This window comes from Caloenas nicobarica, chromosome 10 (genome assembly GCF_036013445.1).
Source record: "Caloenas nicobarica isolate bCalNic1 chromosome 10, bCalNic1.hap1, whole genome shotgun sequence".
In the NCBI taxonomy this organism is placed as follows: domain Eukaryota; kingdom Metazoa; phylum Chordata; class Aves; order Columbiformes; family Columbidae; genus Caloenas; species Caloenas nicobarica.
The window spans coordinates 16,260,609-16,285,232 of NC_088254.1; the positions used below are offsets into that span (position 1 = coordinate 16,260,609).

The following is a 24,624-nucleotide window of genomic DNA, read 5'->3' on the forward strand; positions in this document are numbered from 1 at the left end:
CTCCCTAATCTGCTTCCTGCTTGCTTCAAAAACAACCCAGTGAACGGTTGTTTATTATTATTATTATCACTGTTATTTTCCAGAGTGCTGTAAAACCAGGGGATAGAGCACTCTGACAGCCTCATAACAAACAGCAGATAAAACTAATTAGATTTTGTTCTTCCTTTAGGTTTGCTGACTTGTTTCTTTTATATTTTTATTGTTTAATTATTTATTTTTAGCCCAGAGGTTTACACACACGTGTATTTCACTAGGCACTGGCAAGGCATCCTTTGGATCATCTCTGATAGGAAAGTGAGACAGAGGGTGCAGTGTGATTGCTGCTCAGTGCTGCATCTTCTACCCATGTCATAGAAACCATGGGAGAGGAGGAAGGAGAGCGGAGCTATTCACAGCCGCTAAGAGAGTCAGTGAGACAAAAGGCATCAGTAAAAAAAGTTAATGTGCCTGGCAGGAGCCCAAAACTGCTTTAGCATTGGAGACTATGTGAGTGCCTCTAGGACAGGGTCTCTTCTGGCCATTAGGGAAATATTTGGCTTGCGTCTCCACAATGCATCCCTTGCTGCCTCTTGAGGAATGGCAAGAGAGGGGAGCAGGATGACTTCTCTCTCCTCCCTCCCTTTTTCCACCGGCTTTTTCCAAATTCTTTGGGATTAGCTAGCAACAGCGAGAAAAGGCACTGGCCTCCCTGCTCAGCACTTCGCAGGCTGAAGTGAGGTGACGTGCCTCGGCACAGGGGACAACGGCTCCATTCACTGGGGAAATACCAAACCAGAATTACAAGTGTGCAAGAATAAACAAGGCTGGAGTTAATCTAAAGTTGTTTTACACTCTGTTTCATTAAAGTCAATGCACTTCCGTTCCTCTGAGCAGAGCCTAGTTCTGGTTAATTACCATGACTCAGGGAGAATTTTAATAGCATGGCGAGCACAGCGCAGGATGGAGGCCCTCTCCTGACCTCTAGAGGTCTGTCAAAAGAACAGAAGCATCTGCTCCCTATAGAAGTTGCTGGAAGAAATGAGTCGGCCCACAAAACTGCTTCTACTGGAGGTTTCCAGGTGCCATTCCCGACTAGTTGGTCACCCAACCTTCTCACTGTACTTCCTCTGCTCCCACCTTCTCAGCAGCAGCTCCCTTGGGCTGGGGTGTTAATCTGGTCATTACCTTCTGCAGCATCCTCACCACTTGCTGACAAGTCGTTTGCCAAGGAGAGGACTTGGCCAGACTTTTCATATGGCACAGCAGCATTTAATATGCACGTGGTGTTGATGTGAGTGGACACTTTGCTCCCAGCTCAGCTGCTGCAGTTGGATCCCAAACACTGAATGCATCCCAAGAGCCTTTGTCACCTCTCTACCTCCTACAGCTGCCAGCACAAGGACACATGGAACAATGGTACTGCTCATACACATTCGGCTCCAAACACACATGGAAGCTACAAGTCCACTTTTATTATACTAGGAAAACTTTTCCGCGGTCTATTGATTCAATTAATCACAACTAGGGCAGAATTTTCCCACTGAACGGAATTCTCCCTAGCATAAGAAATTCAGAATGAAACAGCCAGAAGGCTGAGACTGGCCTAAAGTATTTATAGCCAAAATATTGGTGTCTCATTAAGAAAAATGCTGGTTTAAGAAGAAGTTTTTTTTCGTTTGCAATAAAGTCTACCATTGGCAAGCCTCAGTAAATATCGTTCAGTCATTGTTGTGGCAGGGTGTTGGTACAGAACGCAGCATGAAAGAGAAAAGCAGCTCTGGATATATATATATGCACATCTACAGACACATATGTACAATGGTATTTTTTGCCCTATGTCCTGGGGATGTGCTGAATGCTGAAGATCTTACAGCATGGCCTGTGTGTGCTGCTGTCTGAACCGAGCACAGTGTGAGGTTTTTGTCATACATACAAATGTTGGATTTTGAAGTTAACTAAGCACATATATAGTTTTTTATTAATAAGCTTTGAAGCAATGTTATACAAACTACTATAACAGGAACACCTGTTTCACCTCTTTTGTCTCCATTCCTGTGAGCCAACCTTTTATGAAAATTCAGTATTGTGTGGAATGAGTCGCACACTAAAGCAAGCAGAACAGGACGTGTACAGAGAACACACACCATACCTAATGAATTAGTTTGGCCTAAGAAGCTCAGCTTGTAAGGACCCAAGCTGCCTGTCTTTTGAGCAGCATCATAAAGAGAGAGCTAGAGACACAGAGAACGCTTACGTGCTGGTGAAGACTTCAAAACACCTGGATACTGAAAACCCAGCAGGACAGGAAGAAGCTATTTCTCCAAAGAGCAAGCTCCTGCTGGAAAATGTGTCTAAGTAGTCTGGGGAAAGGTGCTCAGAAATGCATCAGAGAAAACCTCTTTCTGCATCAGGAATTCTCTCCACAAACAGCATAAAGATGAGAGGACAACATGGTGATTTTAGTCATGCATCAGCATAAGTAATGATCACTGCTAATGGAGGCCTTATAGACTGTAATGCTACAACACACTATACATTCATCCTTCTCCTTGAGCCTTATAGCGACAGACTTTGGAGCCTCTTCCATCATGCAATTAGTTTTATTTGGGTTCAAGGCAATTCCCCAATTGCAGCAGCAGAGTCTTAAGACACGTGAGAAGTTCAGGCAATATGAGAGGTGAGATGCAGCAATGTGGGCTTCATGCTTTAGGGATGTTGGGCACACACGTGAGTTCTCAGTCTGTGTTCAATTCTGAGGAATTGGGATCAGTGTTTGCAGGTAGTTTTAGGAGAAACCTGATTTTTTTCCATTTGGGGATGAAATGAGAGGCTGTTCTGACTCCGTTATGGGAGTTACTGGTGGAATATGTCCTGTATATAACCCAGCAGTAATGTCTTCTACTATATTACTGTCTGGCATAATGTGGTCCTGTCCCACGAACTAGTTTTCCTTAGTGGTATCATAATAAAACTGATAAAGAATAATCAGTCACGGCACTGATGCGTGGGGTAAATTCACTCTTGGATATTGCCACCATCACTAAGCTATTGACGGAGTATTGAGGGACCCTTGGCTACCTCAAGTGAACATGTTTTTCTCCTTAAAATGCCCCAACCCCCTCTCACTCCCAGTAGGTTTAAATAGGCCTAGTTCTCCAGGATGAACTGTTGTATCTATACTCTTAGCTGGAAGGATATTTCACAGAGAAAATATAATTTCGCAGCATCTGTGGAACAAATTCTACACCTAGGCCCATCAGTTCAGGCTAAAGTGACTCAACCGAGATTACATTTGACTAGTTAATTCCAGCATAGCAAAGAACTGATTTTAGCCCAGGTTTCCAGAGGACTGCTCTGTATTCTCACTGGTGCTTTCCTTACTACAGCACATGGGATTTCCCACACTGTTGCTGAGATAGGACCAGCTCAGAAGCATGCACAGCCTGACCTAACCCGTTGAACACGCTGTAAAAATTCTGATCAGACAAAAATCAGATACATGCTCTACAGCTCAAGAGAAATAAATGGCAATGGAGAGATCTGACCAAAAGCATCAGTCACTCTTCCAGGCAAAGGCTGCTTCCCATAATAAAGAGCCTAAGCTAGGAAAGGGTGAATCATCTCTGGTTCCTTGGACTCAGAGGACCATTCCTCAGGTCAGTCTATAAGAAACCACATGCTAGAAGCAGCTGTGAGACTGGGGATTTTGTTTAGGAATGGATGATGTTCTCACGTAGAACCATCTGGGCCAGCAGCCCCTTGCTCCGCCTTGTGTACAAAGCGTAAGGAGTCATTCTCAGTATATGAATGTATACAAATTACACAAACGTACAGTCAATTTTCTATTCAGAACTGGAGCAACAGATCTAGGAAGGACGCTGAAGCTGGCAAACAGGCAAATGTGAGCAGCAACCTATTTGCTCACTGGTCTGCAAGTCAAAGTCTTGTTCACGCAGGGCTGCTCTCGAACCCACTGTACACCCCAAGTGCTGTTGGACTCAGAGGGAGAGCTGTACTGTTGGATCCTGGTTGGCTGGACATATAGAGCCCCCTAAGAGCCTTGGAGCTGCATGTCTGTCCCATGGTCGCTCCCTCATCTTCTGTCTGTCCTTCCACCCACGAGAGGCACTCCTGGATCTCTTGGTCTAGCTCCGAGAAGTCCCCTTCTCCATCAGAGCAACTGTCAGTATCATAATCAAGTTCTTCCGCACAAGGAGGTTCATCATCAGTCTCCAGGCAGCTGTTGCTGCAGCTTCTGCAGAAAAATCACAAGAGAGACTGGATGTCATCAAAGGAGGGTGTGTTCTTTAGGGGTAAGAGCAAGTGACAGGGACATGCGTTTCCTGGGTTCAATCCTGGCTCTGCTAAGTAAGACATGAGATGGCACTAAGCAAGATCCTGTATGTCTTTTTGTCTGTTTCACCATCTGTAAAACAAAGAGTGATACTTCTCTACCTCATAGGCGAAACACATTATTTTTGTTATCACTGTTGTTTCTATTGCTTATACAGAAACAGAGTGCTTTATATACAGATAACACCATTCCTGCCTTGAGGCACTTACAAGGTTATAGAAGCTGAAATATAGTAGAGGAGGAAGTATTTAGTTTCCTGAAAGTTGCTGGTTTAATCATCATCCACCTTGTTGTAGTTCCACACTTAGTGTAAGACCTAATTAATCCAGGTGGCTGAAGTGCTTTGACTTCTTTGCTTCCTGTTCTGTGCAAGCTCAGAGCACTGCTAACAAGAGGCAGAACAAACAAAAAATGGAGGTTTTCGGGTCTCCAAGCAGACTGCCTCCGAGGAGGGCAGAAATAGCAAGAGTGCTTGTGTTTTGGAAGGAGCGTGAAAAGGCTTTGACAGCACAACTTCCCAAGGAAGGGCCAAATTCAGAGGCAAATCTGAATGGCTGAGGAGAGACTCGAAATGGAAGTCACGGCTCCTTCGTCTGGCTCTCAGAAGGGTAGGTTATACCACCTTAGCCTCCTGCCATTTACTTACAGGAATGGTCACAGGCTTTCTTTACATGTCCACTTTCAATACGTATTGTATTTGTTTAGCCTAATGCAATATTTATGGCATAATTGTAACCACTAGACTAGCTGGCTCAGGGGGATAGGGTCTTTCTCCTTTCTAGCTACCTAGTTCCCATTTGGCCCTTCACCCAGGAGAGCAGCTGGGCAATTTTTTGAGACCAGAAAGAAGCCTGTGGTTTCAGTGCTGCCTGGGTCAGAATCTGGATGAAGCAGGGGGACAGATACTGTGTTTTTCACCTCCAGGTCAATGTTTTCAATCACACTCAAAGCAGGGGAATGTATTGCTTTGGGGGACTGGGAAAGGAATAATAATCTTCCGCCGCTGGGCCAGAGTTTCTAATTTGTCCCAAGTTGGGAAGAATGAATAGCTTGGCAGATGGAGCATACACAGCTCTAATGTGTGGTCTGCTCATTTACATGTCAGTAACTGGAATAATCTTCCCGCTCTCAGCTGTTTCACAGCAGTGCGAGCATCTGAGGTTTCAGAACATACCAAAGGTGTAAAGTATTGCTTTTGGATGTATTGATCCCTTCTCTCTTCTGTACTCCAAAAAAAGTGTAAGATTTTCCTGGCTTGGAGACTCCAGATCTTAACTGTATACAGACAATTCTGCAGGCAGAAACAAGCAGTGTCAACCCACTTCTCCTCCTCTGGCTGATCTCTGTTTTAGTTTACTTCAAAGGCTGGGTATAAAGGATTCTCTGAAAGCTTAATAGAGCTGTACAGCTTAAAAATAAATAAAAGAATAATTATGCACTTTTATAGTTTCTGACTTCACTTCAGCCTGCCCAGAAATCTGGGTCAGGAAGAACTCATACTGAAATTGGGTATGTGACATGAGACAAAACAAACCAGGACGATCCTCCCAGCACAAACAGCAACAAGCAGTGGTCTCTGCTCAGTCTGACCAGTGGGTTTTATTTTATTTTTTTATTTTTTATTTCCTATGCAGGCATGGCATGAACTATCACGATACCAAATACCTATGACAATGTTCAAAGCTGAGTAAACTCGAGGGAACTAGATTTTTCATTTATAAGCTCTACTCTTGTGGCTTTGCACTCAAAAAGAACCAAAGCATATCTACTTTCAATATTGCACTTGTATGTTTGGGGGGAGCTGCTAATGCCATTGGGACACAGCATAGCTGCCACCCAACTCACTAATATTTTACAGGTGGAACGATCCAGTTTACAACCTAGGAACTGAATGTCAAACATTTGCGTTAACAGGAAAACAATTTAAGACGAAAAGGATCGCTATTGTTACTTGAAGCTGGGAAACACCAACTAACAGAGGACCTTCTCAATTTTTTGATAACGTAAATGACTTTAGGACTGGATTTGTGACGAAAATAGGAAAATTACTTCTAGCACAAAAGCACTTTACTATGGAAGGGAAACCTGGAAGGCATTTACTTACATCGAAGACTGAAAGTCTTTATGAAGCAACTATTTATGCATAAAATCTTTATAACAGACTTCAAAAGTTCTCCCTTCTAAGATGGGTGCTGTCATGCTGCCATAAAGACCACGACAATTCAGTACTTGGGCAGATATATTGCAGGGAGAGGTTCCCCACAAGTAAAGATCTGCCTAGACCATGAGGTCAAGGAAGAAGAATTTCTTCCTAGTTTGCTCTGCATTTTGCTCCTTTGCTGTGACAGTGAATGAGCAAGCCAAGTAACTGTGACCTTAGTAGTGGTTTCTCCAATTTGGACCGATGCCCACTGGATCAATGTCCTCACCACAAATCCCATAACGAGCAACCAAACAGCAAATAGATGGTACCAACTTCCTCTTGCTGCCAACGCAGGCTGTAATCACACCTATGACTTAAAAGTTGAAAGGCTCTTTATCACACTACTACACTCTGCCAAAGTCATTACGTGTTACTTCTCCGCATCACAAAGAACCAGCTCCTTTAGGACAGAATGCAAATGGTGAAACATGGTAATGAGCAGAAATGCCAACATCTAGACTACTGCATATCACTGCAGAAGGTGTGATTTGCTTTCTTTTCCAACAAAGAGTTGTGGGAGTTTTTGTTAGGGGCTCTTTGTTTATTTTTTAAATCTGATTTTTAAAAGCTGCAAAATAATTCTTCCCCCCCAAAAGAAAAAAATAAAAAAGAGAAAAACCCCAGGGGACATGAAACAGATTTACCAAAGAATAAAGATGTTGTCTTACAGAAGGTAAACAATGAGGAAAACCAATGACATTACATTAAAGAACTCCAAGACAAATACAGTCTACGAATACCACTGAACGTGAACACAGTACAGAAGAGGGGGAGGGAAGGTTAGTAATATATCTTCAGCCAACAGTCCCCCAGCTATCACAGTAAAACATGTATGCATGTTGGTTCATCTACTAATTCAAAACCTGTAGCCCCGTAGCCCCCATCTATTCCAGCTGACGGGAGCCACAAGAGCAATTTGCAACTTTATGATGTGATAAATAGAATTCCTTTGGTTTGATTTTTAATTCGCATATTTATTGAGATATGACTTGATCTTAATTAGTTCTCCTTTTGTATGTGGGTGTGTTTGTTTGCTTCATTTTGGAAAGCAAGCAAGCTTTGGTAACATGTAAAATAATTCTCATTTTTTGGTGACTGAGGAGAAAGAGAAGGGAGCTCAGCTCCTCCTTACATGTCAGTGTAACTGGAGCTTTCTGGTATGACTGGAAAACACTTATTTCAGATGCTTCCTGCAAATCCCTCATTCTAAGTCAGCCCATCTGTTAGGTCACAGTTGGACAAAAACCTTGCAAGTCAGCTCTCCTGCTGAACTGCATGTAAGAAAAGACAGTGTATAGTTGTGGTTGACAATATATAGCTACATGTTGTGCATGGGGATGAGTGATGATCTCTCTTCTTATACATAATTCTCCTTCACTTCTGCATACACTTCCAGGGCATGGAGAAAAACTAGATTTTTCACCCACATTTTGCTCATGTGGCAGGTCATTCGCTCTCTGTGTATACTACTGAGTGGCTCAAAATATAATGTGTTTTACTTTTTCTGCTGGAAAGAATAGGCACTGACAACTGTCCCTCTTAGGGAATCTGCGACTATTGTTCAGGGCTGCTGCTTGACCTTCACTTAACAGACCTTGCAGGGTGTTAGAGAAAGAAATGGAGCATTTGTTTGGGTGTTTTTTTTCATATTGCTCCTCTCACTCTTGTGAGATTTGCTACAGTCTTGCCAGAGTGAAGCTAGGAAATGAGTGGTTAAATGTTTCACACAAAAAGGAAGAAAACTCTAAGTCTGGGGACCACCGCTGGTCACGGACACATCAATGACTCCCTGTGAAGAATGTATCAACAAACAAACCAACATGTCTTCATCTTCTCTCTTCAGTGAAAAATAACATCCCAGTAGATGCATAATCACCCTGTCTGTAACCCCATTTTCTCCTTTCCCTAAACCTTCTCTCCACCATGGGATGTCCCACTCTTTGGAAGCTGCCCAATGCAGGGATATGGCTGTGTGTAAGGAGCCAAGCACATTTCTGATACGGTTCATAGACTGAATTAAAAAAAAAAAAGGAAAAATTATTTATGTCTGACCCAAACAGGCCAAGTTCTCAGCAATTAGAGCATTCACCTGAAAAAAGGGTGAGCTTTTCCTGCACTCAAGCAGGGACTGGAGAACTCGCTGAGTTCCCTGACCAGAGTTATCACTCGCGCAGAAGGGAAATAGCTCATTCTTTTCCAACAAAGTCGCAGCGATTGTATGAACAGTTATACACATGCTGGTAAGTAAGGTATCCTATAGCTTTTAAAGAGCCGCTGCTTTCTCTGCAGTGAATTGGGATTGCCTCGCCTGTCTTTTTTTTGACATTACAATTCCACGTATGTCACCAAATCTAAAAGAGTGTGCAGTCTTGCACAGTTTTGCTTTTTAGGAATCCATATGTTTTATTAAAAATATTTTACGGGAACACTGTTTCTGAAGTCTTGTAATGAATCTAAAATGAGTCTTAAGCAGATGCATTTGCAGTTATCCCAGAGTACAATTCTGCCTTTAATAGCTTCATTAAGTAGTATTTTAGGACATAAATGAAACAACTATGATGCTTTTAGGTAATTACACCTGTAAGAAATACACTACAGCAACAAGATGCCAACAAAGAAGGGCTTCAGTCTGCCCTTTGTGTCTCGATTCACTTGCTACAAGCTGTGGTGCACACCTTGTAATGACTTTCCAATTTCATTTCTGTGATGCAGGAGCTCCCCAGAGAGCAGCCTGGCTTCTCCTCCTGCCTGAGAACACCCAGACCAGGCTCTGTTGAGTCCCTGACCTCGCCAAGGGAGGGAATCAGCTACAGACTGATGCGAGATGGCTCCAGCTTAAAGAGCTGTTGCATTTGTCTCCTTTGTGGCCACACAATAAACCATAATGATACGAACTTTGTAGGCTCCCTTGAGATTTCCCTTTCCAAAGATTCTTTGCTAAGGACTTCTGCATCTTACAAAATCTCCTGAGAAAATATATGCTAAACCAAAGGCAGTGCCAGGTGCCCTGGCTTTCAGCCCACTATGGCCCATCCTTTCATTAACAATACGAACATAATTAAGCAATGCATTGAATTCTGTTTGCTATGGCTGAGAGATGTTTGGTCTTGTTTTGAGTGTAGTTTGTGGTTTTGTTGTTTTTCTTTTTTCTTCCTGCTGTAAATAGCCAAGAGAAAGGTGTAATTCATTGCTAAGACTCATACTAATCAGTTTTTCAGGAGTTCCCAGGGTAATTGTACGCTGTAATATTTTTAATTGATTTGGCCAGATTAAAAATGGATGTCTGGTGCACCAGTTAGATAAGTAAGGAGCAAATCGGGCTTTAGAATTTAGAGAGACAGGAAGACAACTTGTAAATAAAGGCAGAGCATGAAAAGCAAGAAAACAGGCTGACTCCTGGACAATACTGTCCCCTAATGTTCATTCAGGCTTGCAACAATTTAGCCCTGGACAGCATTTCATTTGCATCTAGCAGAAGCTCTCTTAGTCTTCTCAAGAATGACTGTTTCCATTCCCTTTACGGGTGAGAAAATGGCTGATGTCTGCTGTAAGAGCAGAGGACATGTTGAGTACACACCTCTCACTGCACATGGTTGGGAAACTGAACAGCCTTGGGTAAATATGAAGAACCGCATTTAATTGAATTACAGCATGTCATTGGTACAGCTTTGATCTTTCTGTGAAAGACAAGTTTGTACAGAGGACAAGCAGGTGTTTTTCTCCCATTTGAAGGGTCCTAGCTTGACGTTAAATGATATTCCTGTATTCCAGATATCTGAGTTCAAAACCAGGCATGTTTCTAATGCTAACCAATAAAATTCACACAAGCTGTTCCTTAGACTTGCAGGATGGAAAAGCTGGTGAGAAGCCAAAAGCTGTGGATTTGGTCTTACGAATAATCATTAATTTCTTCCTAATGGAGAGCCAATCTATAAATCAGTGCAGGGCTAACACTGCATCTTTAGCATTCTTATAGCTATAGGCTTGTTAAGCATTAATAAAACCCACTGACTTGAACAGATTCAAGTCAGCCACGAAATGGAGCTATGACAGTTGGCACAGACCCCAAAGATAACTAGCTTTCCCTCTCTCACCCTTCATCAGTTTTAAAGATTTTGTCTCTTTTTCTTTAATACATTTACATTTCAGCACATTAAAGCACCATCCTGTGCGTACTTCAGGAGAGATTTGTGAAGTTGTATATTCACTTTGGTTTGTGGTGATGCACTCTTCCACATAGTGCAATGCCTGGCTTGGAGAAAACACTAAAGTCCCATAAATCTGACGCTTGGAAAGGCAAATGTGAACAAAACAGCTGCATCCCCATCAGCCCTGGAAAGCTAAACGAGGGTACTGAGTAAAGTTTCCACTTACCTATGGTGCGAAGACGAACCTAAGCACGGGCATAAGCATTGCAAAGTCTAGCTGTATCTCCACAGACGTACTGTGCAGCCTGCTAAATTTCAGTCACATCATGTTCAGTGACTCTGCGCAAGCAGGGAAATAATTCGTTCACCTCAAACTGCCACCCAGCCCTGGCTTCTGTCTGAACTCCTTGGCAACATGAGACATCCATGAAGAAAATTTGAGTCCTGACTGTCTTTATATGCACAGCACTGTGTTCTTGAGATTTGGGCCAAATTCCTGGAAACCAGAGCTCAAGCTCTGGAACGCAAGTTTTAAGCAAGTTGAAGATCTTCATAAGAAGACACGTGATACATGAAGGCACCGTTGGGAGCCCAAGCCTGGGTTAGAATGTCTTGTGAAAGCACAGTTCTGGTCTTGCTTTTTAGATCCATATTACACTCAAACTTGGTGTTTATTTAAGGGAACAATATTACATACTCTCTTCTCTGGACCAGGACGCCGGCAGCCCAACCCATGTTTGCTGTTGAAATCAGGTAGAAGATCTTATCCAACAAGTATCTGTGAGATGTCGCATGGGTATGTTTTGCTACGTTTGGCTAAATATTGCAGTCTTATGCTGAACAGAAATTTATGGTCAGCTCCAATGAAGGCACTAACAGTAAACCGGTTAAAATCTGGTCCATTGTGATCTTGTTACATTCATTAAAAATGTGAGATAAACAAAGGAAATATAAGACAGGTGATATAGAATAGATGGGATAATATCCATCCACCAGGCAGCACTGTCAGTGGCTTGGATTTTACTCTGAGTTTAAGAATCAAAAGAAAAGCTCCCAAAACAGATAACATTTTGGCTTTCTACAGCTTAAGCTTCCTGAGAAATATGAGCACTCAAGTCCCCCTATATGTGAAGGTGTTTACTAAGACTACTGGAACTCATTAGGACACCAAATAATGTAAGAGATACTGAAAATATGATCTGGAAAGTGTTTGGGAGCTTTTCTCACAGTATCTCTACTTCAAGCAATTTCTTCTCAAAATGATAATCACGTTATTGATGATACTTAACAGTCCAGCCACAATAATACAGGAAGATTATTGGAATCCTTGTAATTGCTTTTGGGTGCTTCCAGTAATCAAGACATTGGCACTGTAGGACGGAAAGAAATGGGGAAAGATTTTGATTTTTATGCTGAAAATTTGTACTGCTGAGGATAAATAATGTAAAAGAATGCAAGTTCTCCTGGGTTCTTGTTTCCCTTGGTGCTGTTTCATACGATTCCACTGACTTCATCCAAGTTTTGTAATTGGCTCTATATATTTAATTTCAAAAGTCCAAGTTCCATATGTATATATCCCTTAGTTCTCTCTGAGCCACTTAAAGGATTTGGGGTTCTGAAAGCAAAATGTTTTTAAATGGCCAAGACATGTCTAGACTGTGTTTTAGTTACATATCTGTTTTATGTACAGAGTATTTTTTGAGTCAGATAACTATGCGTGCAAATATTTGCTTGCATGCCAGATGACAGACAGACATCTAACTAATAACTGCTGTAAATGACTAAATGCCAACAGCTATACCCCTTGGAGGAGAAAGCAACTCCTTGTTGCTAGCTTTTCTTCAGGAAAACCTGTTGTTGGCTGATAACCACTCCGATGTTTCAGAGACTCTATCTGTGATAGATTATATGTGTATATATATGTATATATGCCTACACGAGCACACAAAGTAGGTCACCATCCTTTATCTATCTTTCCTTACAGGTAGGTAAATAACAGATACACATATATGTATATCCACATACACTCAGACACCCACACATCCACACAAATACATGGTTTGCTCTGTATTCAGAGCACAATTTTCATTACAAGACATAGGAGGTCTCGGGGGATGCTCCTACAGCTAGCGGAGAGATAACAGCTGATGGCTGAACCTTGATGCTATTGCATGCAAGTGGAAGCAACCTCAGGGAAAGAGCTGGCGCCTGACCTGGGCAAACCAGTTCTTTGACTCTAGTCTTCAGGTGAGTGTTGCCAAAGCAGTAGGTCACCTGAAGCAGGATTTAGACCATCTGGGTAGGACTTGAGATAAATCAGGACAGTCAACAGGCAGAAACGGTTGTCTGAAACAAAAAGTGTTATCACCAGCTATTTGAGAGCTTAAACTAGAAAGTAAAAGCAAGGCTGTATGGCAGAACTTAAGATCTTGGATTCTCAGTAGGGAAATACGGACATACTCCTATTCCACCTGAACCTGACTCATTCTTGCACCTTTTAAAGTAAGGAATTACTCGCTTTGAAACCCTTCTGCACAGTTCTTTCTTTCACAATCATGTGTCTTCAAATAGGTAAACAATGGCTGGGAGTAAAAGTATTGAGCTCTGGTAAAAAGACTGATTCTGATCCTGGAGTGTCCAGAGATGGGAGAGGGTGTGACACTATGTGAGGGTTCAATAGGTAGTTTACAACTGAATTCTTCTTTAAGGAAAGCCTTCAGGCAAATCTCTGCTTAAGGGTCACAGAAAACAGTTTCTGGATCATACTGAAGATAATTATTTTAAGGCGAACATGATGACAAAGCACTGAAGCCCAAGAGGTTCCAGCTAATGCACATGACTCAACATGGCCACCTCTCAAAGTAGCTTCATTTCTACAAGGTCCTATGTTATCACAGATTTATTGAAATGAATCCAATATGAATCTGCAAAATCATAATCCCCCTAAAATTTATGCATCTCATTCCAGGATGTTCATCATAACTAATCTGAGAAACTTCCCGTAGAGTAAAAAGTTCTGAGACTAATACATAACTTTTGTTCTCTCATCCTTTCCTGCGCAGGATAAGTGTGTTTAGTCGATATCATAATTAGGAAAGAGAGAGAAAGACTCTACGTATGTGTGTACCCATAAGAATAAAAGGCAGAGAAGGCAAGGTCAAATAAATCTATCTTGCCTTTAAAGCAAATTGAAGTGGGCTTTATAGCAGAAACATCTGATGAAGTATGTGTGATTACAGATAACTGATAATAGATCCAGGTTAAAACTTCAGCCTCTGCCTTCATCCTAAATCTTTTCTCAGACATAATGAGATTCAGATGAAACAAATCCGAACACTCATCTTCAATATATTTCAAAACATTCTGATCAATTATGTTTTTAACACCATATGGAACCAAATCCAAAACCTTGCTTAACTTCACTCATTATGCAGCTGATTTGCATATGCTTTGGACTCCATTAAGGACAACAAAAAAATGTCAGCTACAGCATACAAGTGGCAACTCTTACTAATTCCTTGATCTTGCCAAAGCCCTGCCAGATGTTTCATGAAGAACAGCAAATATTTCATTATGCTCTCCCTGCCTCCTAAAATTCGTCAGGAATTTCAAAGATTAATTTTAGTGGTTTAGCACACAAGATAAACAGGCACAGAGGCCTGACACAAACACGAAGCACCACCTTCACCCTACTTTAGAACTCAAACAGAACTTAAAGGCGTTCTTCACGCCAGAAGGACCTACCAGCCAGGGACATGACTCCCGGTAAACAGAGAAAAGAAGAAAAACAAGAACCATTTGCTCTGATCTAAGGAGATGGCTTTGCCTTGCAAAAAGAACACAGTAAAGCACATCTAAAAGTGGCCATTGCTGTTTGTTGTACAACAGGTGTTTAATAATGTTTCACCTGTGTAACAGTGAGATGCTGTTTTCAAAAGAAACCATTTGTAGCTTGTAGCACCTAGCAATTCTCAGCAGAGAACAATTTTTAACATCTCTGTTAACATGAGTATTTCCTGAATATCTTATAAAAATCAACTTTCAAATGCCTGCCAAAATGTTCTATGTGTTTTACCTGAAATTTGCAATTAGTTTCTATTACTTTTTCTGTACGTGAATACGCATGTGTATGTTTATATACGCATATATAAACTCCCACTAAAATTCCTAAAAGAATACTCTCACCGCACAGAAGCGTGTGTATTCTGAGTGAAAGCTGGAGCAACATAAACTGACAAAAGTATTCATTTAATTAGAATGAGATGTATTTGGATGGATGGGGCAAATTAGAGTACAGCTTGCAGAGCAGTGAAAAAAACCCTTTGTACAGAACCACCCTGAGCATTTTAACGTCACCCTCAGATTTACAATCATAAATGAGAAAAGGTCAGTTCTTGTGTGCAGTGTAAGTGACTGAAAAGGTATGTCAGACTGTGCATCAAGGGAAAATTGAATCATGAGATTAAAACACTTGGGTTTGGAAGACATGAGTTCTACACGCAGTGGGCTGGCAGTCACTTTAGGCAAACTGCTTTTCTCTCTTTGCCCCAATTCCCCAATAACATGGACACAGAAGCTCCATCACTCTAACCAGATGACAAATTTACAGCATGATGGCAGAGCCGGGGTGTGTCTGAAGCCCTCCAGCATCTGTCCAGTCTGAATGAGGGTGCAAAGCTATTTAATTGCCTCTTCTAGGTAAGTGCCTTTCTTTCTGCTGAAAGGCACGAGAAAATAGGTGCTTAATAACTTCGGTGGGTCTGGTCCAAAACCTCCTCTCAGCAAACCAAGACCTCAGTAAAGAAAATAGCAAGTTTCCAGCTCCATTAGGGAAAGAAGTGAGTGTTCATGATTCTGCCAGATGGGAATGTAGAGTTTAGCTGGAGAAATGATGAGGATGTAGGACTCCTGCTGACATCAGGAGGAGGGAGAGGTGCTCAGTAATACCAAAGGATTAGCTGCCATGTCATATTTCAAAGAGAAACGTTGTAATTCTTGAAGTACTGAAAACAACTGAAGGCATAAAAGTGAAGGGGAGATTATTCAGATGGGAAAAAAACTGTCGCGAGCTGCCAGATTTTCTCTATCCAGTCTGGCCTCTGATTTTAAACTCTCCAGCTAGCTTGTCTGGCAGAAAAAGCCAGCCAGCCCGCCTGAGGAAAGAAAGGCTGAGGACTCGGGCATGCTGGTTCCACTGGACCTGAAAACCTCATTAGTCACGAAATCTTGTATTTCCTGGCATTTACCTTTGTATTTATGTTTTCCTAGCTCCTCATTTTGTCTCTTTGCTTCAGGAAGCTGCTTATTACACCAAAATAAAGGGACATCTGCTCTTCTCATGGTGGATTCTGTCTTCCAGGAACTGAAACGCCAGGGAAAGACCAGACTGTGAGTTGTTCTGGCTCATGAATTGTCCCCCAAGGCATTGAAAAAGCCCACAAAAACTATATTTGCCAGTACAAACAGCACAAATCCAAGTGCTAGAATACACATACATGCTCTACAGAGGGGATGCATTTGGGAAGGTTATATTCTTGAATGCACACAGGCTTCCTGGCTGCTTTGCACTGTGATAGAATCTCTTTTCTTCTTCCCTCTTCTTTATAAAATCATGATGGCATCATTTTCCCTACAGACATTTTTCCTGCACCGGCTTTACATGAGTAACCTCACGATAACATTTTTAGTATCAGTGACACACAGCCCCTTAAAAGAAAGTGTACGCTGCTGAAGAACCTAGGCACTTGTAATGGTGGAGGTAACAGGATGGTAGAGCCATTGCAGCCAAGTCAGACTGTTGCTGCCTTTACCCCGAGTTTGCCAAGCTTATGCTGGACTTTCACCTTTTCTGCACAGCCAACCTGCAGATAAACTGTGTCAGATTTAATGGTGCATGATACAGGCAATTCAGTATCGAGGAGAAAAAAAGCATCTCTGAGGCAAGATGGGTTATCAGCTTAGCTCAAAAAGCAGCCTATCAAGAAACACTGCCAAGGCGATTTCAGAAATCTATAATTTAGATGTTACCTTAAGCCTAAAACTTTGTTTGAAAACTTCATATTTCTTACAAGCAGACTAGCAAAGCCTAGGAGGATCAGACCAGATATCAATCCAGACGACAAAGTAATACACTTAGTGTATGTGAAGTGCTGTACACATGAAAGGTGCAGGAAGGATGGCAACATTATACGGTTTTATCCTGCAAGGAATCAAAGCTGTTATTACACAGCAGTTTTCTCAGGGCTATTACACTCCATTGCTTACCCACCAACCAGCTTACCTTTCTGGGCTTCCCAACAATATGAATCACTTTTAAATAACAATGCATTCACTTTACATACAAGCTTTGCAGCCTCAAACACCCTGCGCTGTTTTCCAAGAGCAAGGGAAGCAGTCTGATGATTTATCAGGAAAGGGTTTGCTGAAGTGCATGGAGCCGCACCGGCACGTCCCAGCTGAGCAGCTGAACTCCTGAACAGCATCATTCACTGTTAATTTTGCAGTCATTTCTGAGGCAGAGAACAACATTGCTTTAAATCTTGTCGTTTTTAGAAAAGAAAACAAAGAATTCTAAACTCTGTGAACAGCCAGTGGAACAATTTTAAGGAATGCAAGAGATAAGAAATATGTCTTCTGTCAAAACTTGGCCAAGGTGCAAGGTCTATGTTCCTAATTCTTAATACTCGGAGTATTGCTTGGTTTGCTAGTGAGTAAGGATTGCTGTGCAATGACAATCATTTGATGCAACAACAACAGTGAGAGTCTGTGGCCATTTTCACATTAGCCTTACACACTTAACTCCACAGATGGGCACTATGGCAAGGCATGGTGCAAACTGCAGGCTCTCCTGGAAGCATGGTGCCTGCTTGTGCAGATTTGGGAAAGCACAGGGCTTGGGAAGTGGCAGGGCAAGGTCAGAGAGGCTGTACACACTCAGCAGGGTAGCCCTTGGGCAGCCTTTCACAGCCATGCTGCTAGCAACAAGTCTCAGTGAAAGACAGCACAGATCCTGCTGGCTGCCTTTCTCTGACACACATGTACTTACTGGAACTGTCTCCTATGAGTTGAGAAAAAAGCCCCAAATTAAATGTAGTCACAGAATTAGGATCATGTTAACCTAAGGTGCTGAGAATGAATTCATTAAGCTAAATAGGTAAATTATATATCCAAAGATGATCGAGGAGCAAAGCCAGGCACTACGAACTAAAATCTGCTGCTCCCAATCACCTCTGAACACTGTATAGCTCTAGCTTCACGGAGATGCTTCCATACACCTCCTTGTGCTGTTCTAGATGTTACCAACGCAAGAGAAGTCCATGGGGAGACAACCAAGGAAGAAGAAAATTTCCTGAGCTGTCTATTCCCTTGCTGCTTTCCAGGTGTGCCCCTCAGAAGCCTGGCATACCCTTCTCCCATGCTACTCCCTGTGGTCAGGAAATGCCTGACATTTACCTTCTTACTGAGTGTCTCCTTTGAGATAGATTAACCTAACACTGCTTAAACTCAGACCTATCAATTTCCTCTGTTGGAGTCTTTGGATTTAGATATCTTTGCTGTACTGGAAAATATCCACTGATAACAAGCAATTATTATTACAAGATATATCCTTGGAGATAGAAACTGACTGTGAGGAAAGATTGAAATGAAGGGGAGAGGGGAAAACCAGAACTACTATTCTCACTTAAGCTGACAGGATTTTAATCACTTTCCCAGCATGTCGTACCCAAGAGCCCATGGGCAACTTCCTGAACGAGCCTCAATTGACACCTACCATCTGAAGCACTTGATTCCCTCACAATAACATTAAGAACCATTATTGGAAATGTATGGTAGAGTTCAATGCTAATTCCAAATTTAATTTGGTGTTTGAAACCACTAAAAAAATATATAATCACCTCTTCTCTCCACAAACTAGTATTTAGGCCCTGAAGGCAGCATCTTTTAGCAAGCTAAAAGACAGTTTGTGGAGTTCTTTCTGTGGGACTTTATGAGTGTGCATTAGATCGAATGATTTATAAAACATATACCTAATACAATGCCTGTGATAACAGGAATTAAAATCAAACAGTTTTTCTAAGGACTGTTTTAAAGCATTAACGGTAGTGGGCAGGAGGTGCTGTTGGAGAAGAGCTGAAGTTAACGTGCTTGTCTTTCCATCACTACGGACCTGCATGTTCAGGTCACGGAGAAAATGAACTGGGCAAACCAAGCCTGGTGTATGTCAGACTGACTCTGAGGTGCATCATAAACTCTGAGAGGGCTCAGAGCACAGGCTGGCTGTGCTGGACAAGCAGCTTTAGCAGAGCCTGGAGGATGCCGACCAGCACTCCGAGAAGGAACTTGTGTTCTGCAACGGCCGTGTGATAACACATACTAAGTAGAGGGAAACAGCCCCAAAATGAACATCCCTGACATGGGGCTGAGCCATCAACAGAAAGAGAGATCCTGCCAAACAAAGCACAGGGTAGAAAGGTGGTTATGGAGTTGAACCAAACAGTAGCTGGTACGGAATTCCATTCAGTGGGAATACTGAAAACCTCGGTCTAGACTACAGCAAGGAAATGGGCCCTCTGTAGGGCTCAGGAGAGGCCTGACGTGAGACAGGACAGACACAGTGAGGGTGGAAAGATGCAAAGCACAAATGTACATTCACTCCTCAGACACCCGGTACTCCAGCATTTACTTATCCAACGTTGTTTCAGCACTTAATCGTCTACCTGCTGGCCTGGCCTTTTCTGCCATGCTCTTGCCAGGTCATTGACAGTATGTCCATCAGGGTGAAATGAGCTTTGAATCAGGTGATAAATTGCTGGTTTTGCTGCAGGTGCTAACATCTCTTAAATATTTAAACAGTGTGATCGTACACATACCTAGTAGCTGCTTGGTTATGTTTATTTTGGATGAGGTGCTATGCAGTTTCTTGGATGTGTGTGTCAAATATTCATAGACGGCAGGCTACTGAAATATCTTTCAGTAGTATTTATTTATAGAATTTATCAACAGAATCAATCTTTATGTGCCTTACTCATTTCTCCCAGACAGTGTCTGTCTATCTAACAATATCCCTCTTCCTGCAACATCTATTCAAAGTATGTCTGTCCAAGGTATCTTTCCATGCATACTCATAGTATCCATCTCTTTAATTTTAAATATATATCCAATACATCCAATGCTTGTCATCTATGTGAAGCACTTGCTGTATCTCTCCACACCATCTCTTTATTTAGTCAGTGGTACCTGTCTCTCTGTAGTGGCTCTATCCCGTTCTCTCAGTCACACACAGCACCAGAATGTAATTAAGGATTTTGGACCACAACCATAGTTTCCTCTTTTTGCCAAACTGGGCTCACAAATCGCCGATTAATTTATTTGTTTTGACGGAAAGGCTAGATGTGAGAAATGAACTCTGGAAGGGTACAAGTACCTTTGGGTCAAAGACTTTCCCAGGATTATTTGCTTCCCTGCTGTGTGTGAACTGCTCACTGCTGTGAGGGCAGGAGCTGCACTGAGCTGCTGCTACCTGAGAAACTCATCTTCAAACAAAGATGCTGCAGTGACTATTGCCTCCCCGTTCTCCTCCCCCTTTCCCATTCCCTTTTTCTCCATCTCCCACATTTCCTCTCTTCTTTCCCCCAATGCTTTGCATCCATTCCTCTAAGTTTGTCCCTTCCCTTTTTTTGCCCACTTGGCATTCTCAGGATGACAAGAGAAAGTCCCTCTCTATTAAAAATTCACTGCCAAATAAATATTAAAGCAGAGGGAAAAATCCATTTGTCTCTGTGTGATTTATTGTGATCTGCAATACAAGGCCCAGCACAACAGGCTAAAAAGGTTTCACAGCCTATTTACTTACTTCACAGGGGTATGAAGGACTCGATAACCCTCAGCCTATGATGGGGAGAGGTGTCCTCTCTACCAGGACCACCAGTCTGAATGACATGGAGAGGAGCATATTCTCAGAGCCAGAGGAGGAAAGACAGTAAAAACGAAAACCTCTTCTTCTTTTTTTCTTCCTCCTTTTTTCTCATCCAGATGAATTGTGACAAGAACAGTACAAAAGATGGTCAGGTCACCTGGAAGTGATCAGAATCTGTTAAAATGTCAGGAGCATCTGAAAGAAGTGGGGGGTGGGGAAAGAAAGAAGAAAGAAAGCAGAGCAAATGATGACAGAAAAGGAAGGAGGAAAAAGCTTCCATGTCTCTGGTTTGGTTTCCTGAGCAAAGACTTCAACAGTTCATAATTTTCCTTCAGGCAGGGCCAGTATGGTTCAATGGCAGAATAAAATATGCATTAATTAATGAACAGCTTTACAATTTTATGGATGGATTTAACTCTTTCCCTTGTTTAGAGCTGCTAGAAAAAAAAAAAAAGACTGAGACAGATAGAAAATAAAGCAACATGAATTAACTGGTATTGACACAGAAGGAGAAAATGATATTTTCACTGAAGTCAGCAAACGTGCAAACAGCTTATGGACTTCAGAGGGGAGCCAGTTTTCACTCAGAAAGAACTTCTGGAGACCTCCAGAATTGTCTGAGAGCAGACGGGAGATCCCTAGATGGAAACAAAAATATGTTGGGCTCAGTGGTAGCTGCCAGCCGAGGCAGTAGTAGAAATTTGAACTGCCTGCCAAGGGCTGGCACTGTGGTGACCTGGACACCATCCCTCTGCACAAAAATGCTGGTACGCCTCAGAATTTATCCTTTGTAGAGGGCTGTAAGATTTCTCTAAGAAATGTCTGGGATAATATCAGTATGTAGATATGTGATGTGATGTGTATTTCACAGAGGCAAGTGGAAATACTCAAATTTGTTTCAACTAAAAGCAATGTACAAGCAATAGCAAGAGAGAGTCTAGTAGCAGACCAAAAAGGAATATTTGAATCTCTGCTCTTTCAGAGACTTTATCCCAGCCTGATCACTAGTATGGCACATGTTTTTGGCAAATTGCTGCGCACATTTCCCATCCCATCACAGTCTGCCCCATCTATGTAGATTACTGGCTATGTTTAGCCTGTGCCTCAGTTTCTTCATCATGAAGGATGGAAATAACTGACTCTCAGGAGTGGCTTTCAGCCACATGACGACTAACCCTTAGGGAATAAGGTCAGAAGAGGCAATGCAGCCCTTAGATGAGAAGGCAGAAGAATGATCTATCCTTCCCCTTTCCAGTTTTGGTTGGGAGTACTTAAACAGGCAACAACCATGAAAAAGCTGCATGCTATGATAATTAGAGTGGGGAAAGTTTTCACGCAGGAGGAAGCCTACCAGCAGATCCACAGGAGATGTCTGATGTTAGTGCTTGTCTCCTGAAGCAAGCTACTGCTGTGCCCCAGACTCATGGCAAGGAGCATAGGAAGAAGCAGCAGTGGAAGAAGGAAAATGGTGAATGATGAGAACAGGGGTCAGTTGCTCGCGAGGTTTTGCCCAAATGTCTCTCCTCATGTTCACCTGGACCATGGAGCAAAGACAAAGTATGTACTGATTGGAACAGGATGTGGAGACACTCCAAAGGTAGATAAGAAAGAACAATCCATCTCGTCTGACTGGGCTATATAATTTACTCATTGTGAGCAGATGGGTTATGAGGTCTGCCATCAGTGATGAATTATGTTCATGATAAGTCGTTCCCAGCTAATGAGGATCCATTATCATTAGCTGCTAAGGAAGAATAACGGCTTGCCAGGACAGAGTGGGGGTTTCACAATTTCCAGGGAGAAAATTCTGGGCTGGTAGCCACCTGGCAATTGAATTTTCATGCAACTGAAAACTTTCCAAGATGGATACCTCTGCTTATTTCAAGCCTTGGCTTTTACTTTCCTTGAGCAAGTTCAGGAGAGGGAATGTGAGAGGAGGTGGAAGAAGCGAAGGAAAATAGTAGTAACCGTGTCTGATAAGACTGTGATTAAATCAAGGTCTCACTCTAATTACACTGCATTTAAATAAACTTTGCCTAGTAAGTAATTGTAATTAAACTGCAATTAAACATGTATTTATATCACCATTTCCTCCCCTGCACAGCTGTCTGTTTCCACCTCCTGTTGTTGCTGTCTACCTGCCAAAACCTCTGAATTTAGCACAAGGGACTTTACATCTCCTTGGACTTCCAAGAGGAGTTGTTGTGGGGGGCAAGGTCTGAGACTCCCCCCCTGCTCCCTCGGTGCCATCAGCTAAAAGGAGCTTCTGTTTTCAAGCTGTGTGTGGGGAGAGAAATGCAGCTGATGCTGTGATAAACTAGATCTGAGGAACAGGTTGTGAGGGGCAGAGATATGAATGAAGGAAAGTGAGTGGCTCTTTTCCTCTCGCAAGGACTTGAAAAGGTATATATTTCTGCTTTTAAAAATTTCTTTACATTCGGGCTAGAAATGAAGATATCCTTCTTGACTTCTGCAGAGCTCCTCTGATACAACAAGTATATTTTCTAAAGCCCCAGATCTCCTTTTACTGCATCACATTTGTGCCTGTGTGTTGTTGTACATGACAAGGAGCAAAAGAGCTCACTTACCTACACAGTACCTACAGGCAAGAGTCCAGAGCTGGGAATACGATTCTTGAGCTCTGTTTTTCAGCTTTTTAGGAATATTCACTAACTTTGTCTCAGTTTCCTGAGGCAGGTGGTCTTTAAAGTTTACTACAGTTCTGAACAATCAGATTAGGGAAGTCTGTTATGGAAAAACAGGAGGTTCCAGTTATTTAAAATGGAAACTAGGTTCTTGTTAGGAATCTGAAGGTGGTAAGGAAGGGAAAGGAATGCAGGGAGAAACAAAAGAATAAATCAACAACTACAAGGAGAGTAATAAAAATGAAGAGGTGAAGACATATCACAGCGTAAAGGATGCCTGGGGCTAACAAAAGCAAACCAGCTTCTCTGCCCTACCTCCCTCCTCACCAGAGATGATGGAAAACATCTCCATTTGTGCCTCTGCTATCGCATAGCCCTAATTAAGGGACTGGAGAAATACCACCGTCACCCTCATCTGTTTGTGTTCAGTTGCTGAAAGGACACCATGCATCTCCCTGACAGCAAGTCATTACAGCTTCGTATGAGCACCCCTCCTGCCACCACAAGTATTGAGCCCTCTGTTAAACACCTTGGACGAGACCCTCACTACATTTCTGTTACTTGAGGGAGGTGAGCCATGAAGGCTTTATCATGGGAAATCACCATCAGGAGAATAAGAGCATCTGATGGAGGAGAGACCGAACACTTACTGTACTAGCGACACTCTAGACATGTTGCTTCAAAAGATAAAACAGCAGGAGAGAATCCATATGTGCACATGTGGGGTGCCCAGAAGTACGTACAGGCACAATATAATATAATAATGATAATAAAATCCTTATTATCCAACAGTAGTTAAACAAATCTATTTGGTTACTGGCAATTTCACCATGACTACTGTGCTATAAGCTGTGCTCACTCCCGCTCTCTTCTCCTTCAGACATTTCTATTTTCTCCCTGAATAACTGGTCCAGGAAGGTCCTTATGCCAGGTATTAGTGAAAAAGAACAGAACTGGCATCTTGAGCTTGATTTTTCTGATGTGACAGTCGTCAACCTGATCTGGTGTGATCTGTCATGTCAAAGAATATATATCCCAACTCTGCGACTCCCGATTTCTTTCCAAATCTTTCTTTAACCTACAGACCTCAGTTCTACTTCCAGAAATAGGAGACAAAAGCAATACTACTGGAGTAGCATTCATCAGAGGAAGGACTGGATGTTTCTTTTGCTGCAGACTCTTACTCCAGAATCACTGTTTATTTATCTGTTAGTTCAGCAACATCGTTCACTCATAAACAATCTGATCTAAATAGTATCCCTTCCACAGCTTGAATCCTCACTTTCTAAATCAAAAAGGGTGAAAACCCCCAAAGGCTGCCATCACCCACGGTTCCCCCACATAGCTCTGTGGCTCACATCCTTTTAAATCAGGAATCA

General features: G+C 42.2%; 1 protein-coding gene across 11 annotated transcripts in view; it reads right to left on the reverse strand.

Moving 5' to 3' along the window:
* Positions 1–24,624, reverse strand: part of AGBL1 (AGBL carboxypeptidase 1) — a 443,743-nt gene that overhangs the window by 162,084 nt on the left and 257,035 nt on the right. For 2 of the 11 annotated variants that reach the window (XM_065641709.1, XM_065641705.1), the window contains exon 23: positions 1,437–4,234. The exons of 8 other annotated variants lie outside the window; for them this stretch is intronic. In XM_065641709.1, the coding sequence (XP_065497781.1) occupies positions 3,928–4,234 (307 nt within the window). In that variant the 3' untranslated portion in view covers positions 1,437–3,927. Of the gene's footprint in view, positions 1–1,436; positions 4,235–20,738; positions 20,758–24,624 lie in introns of those variants that run through there. One more of the 11 variants, XM_065641710.1, reaches the window with a different exon arrangement.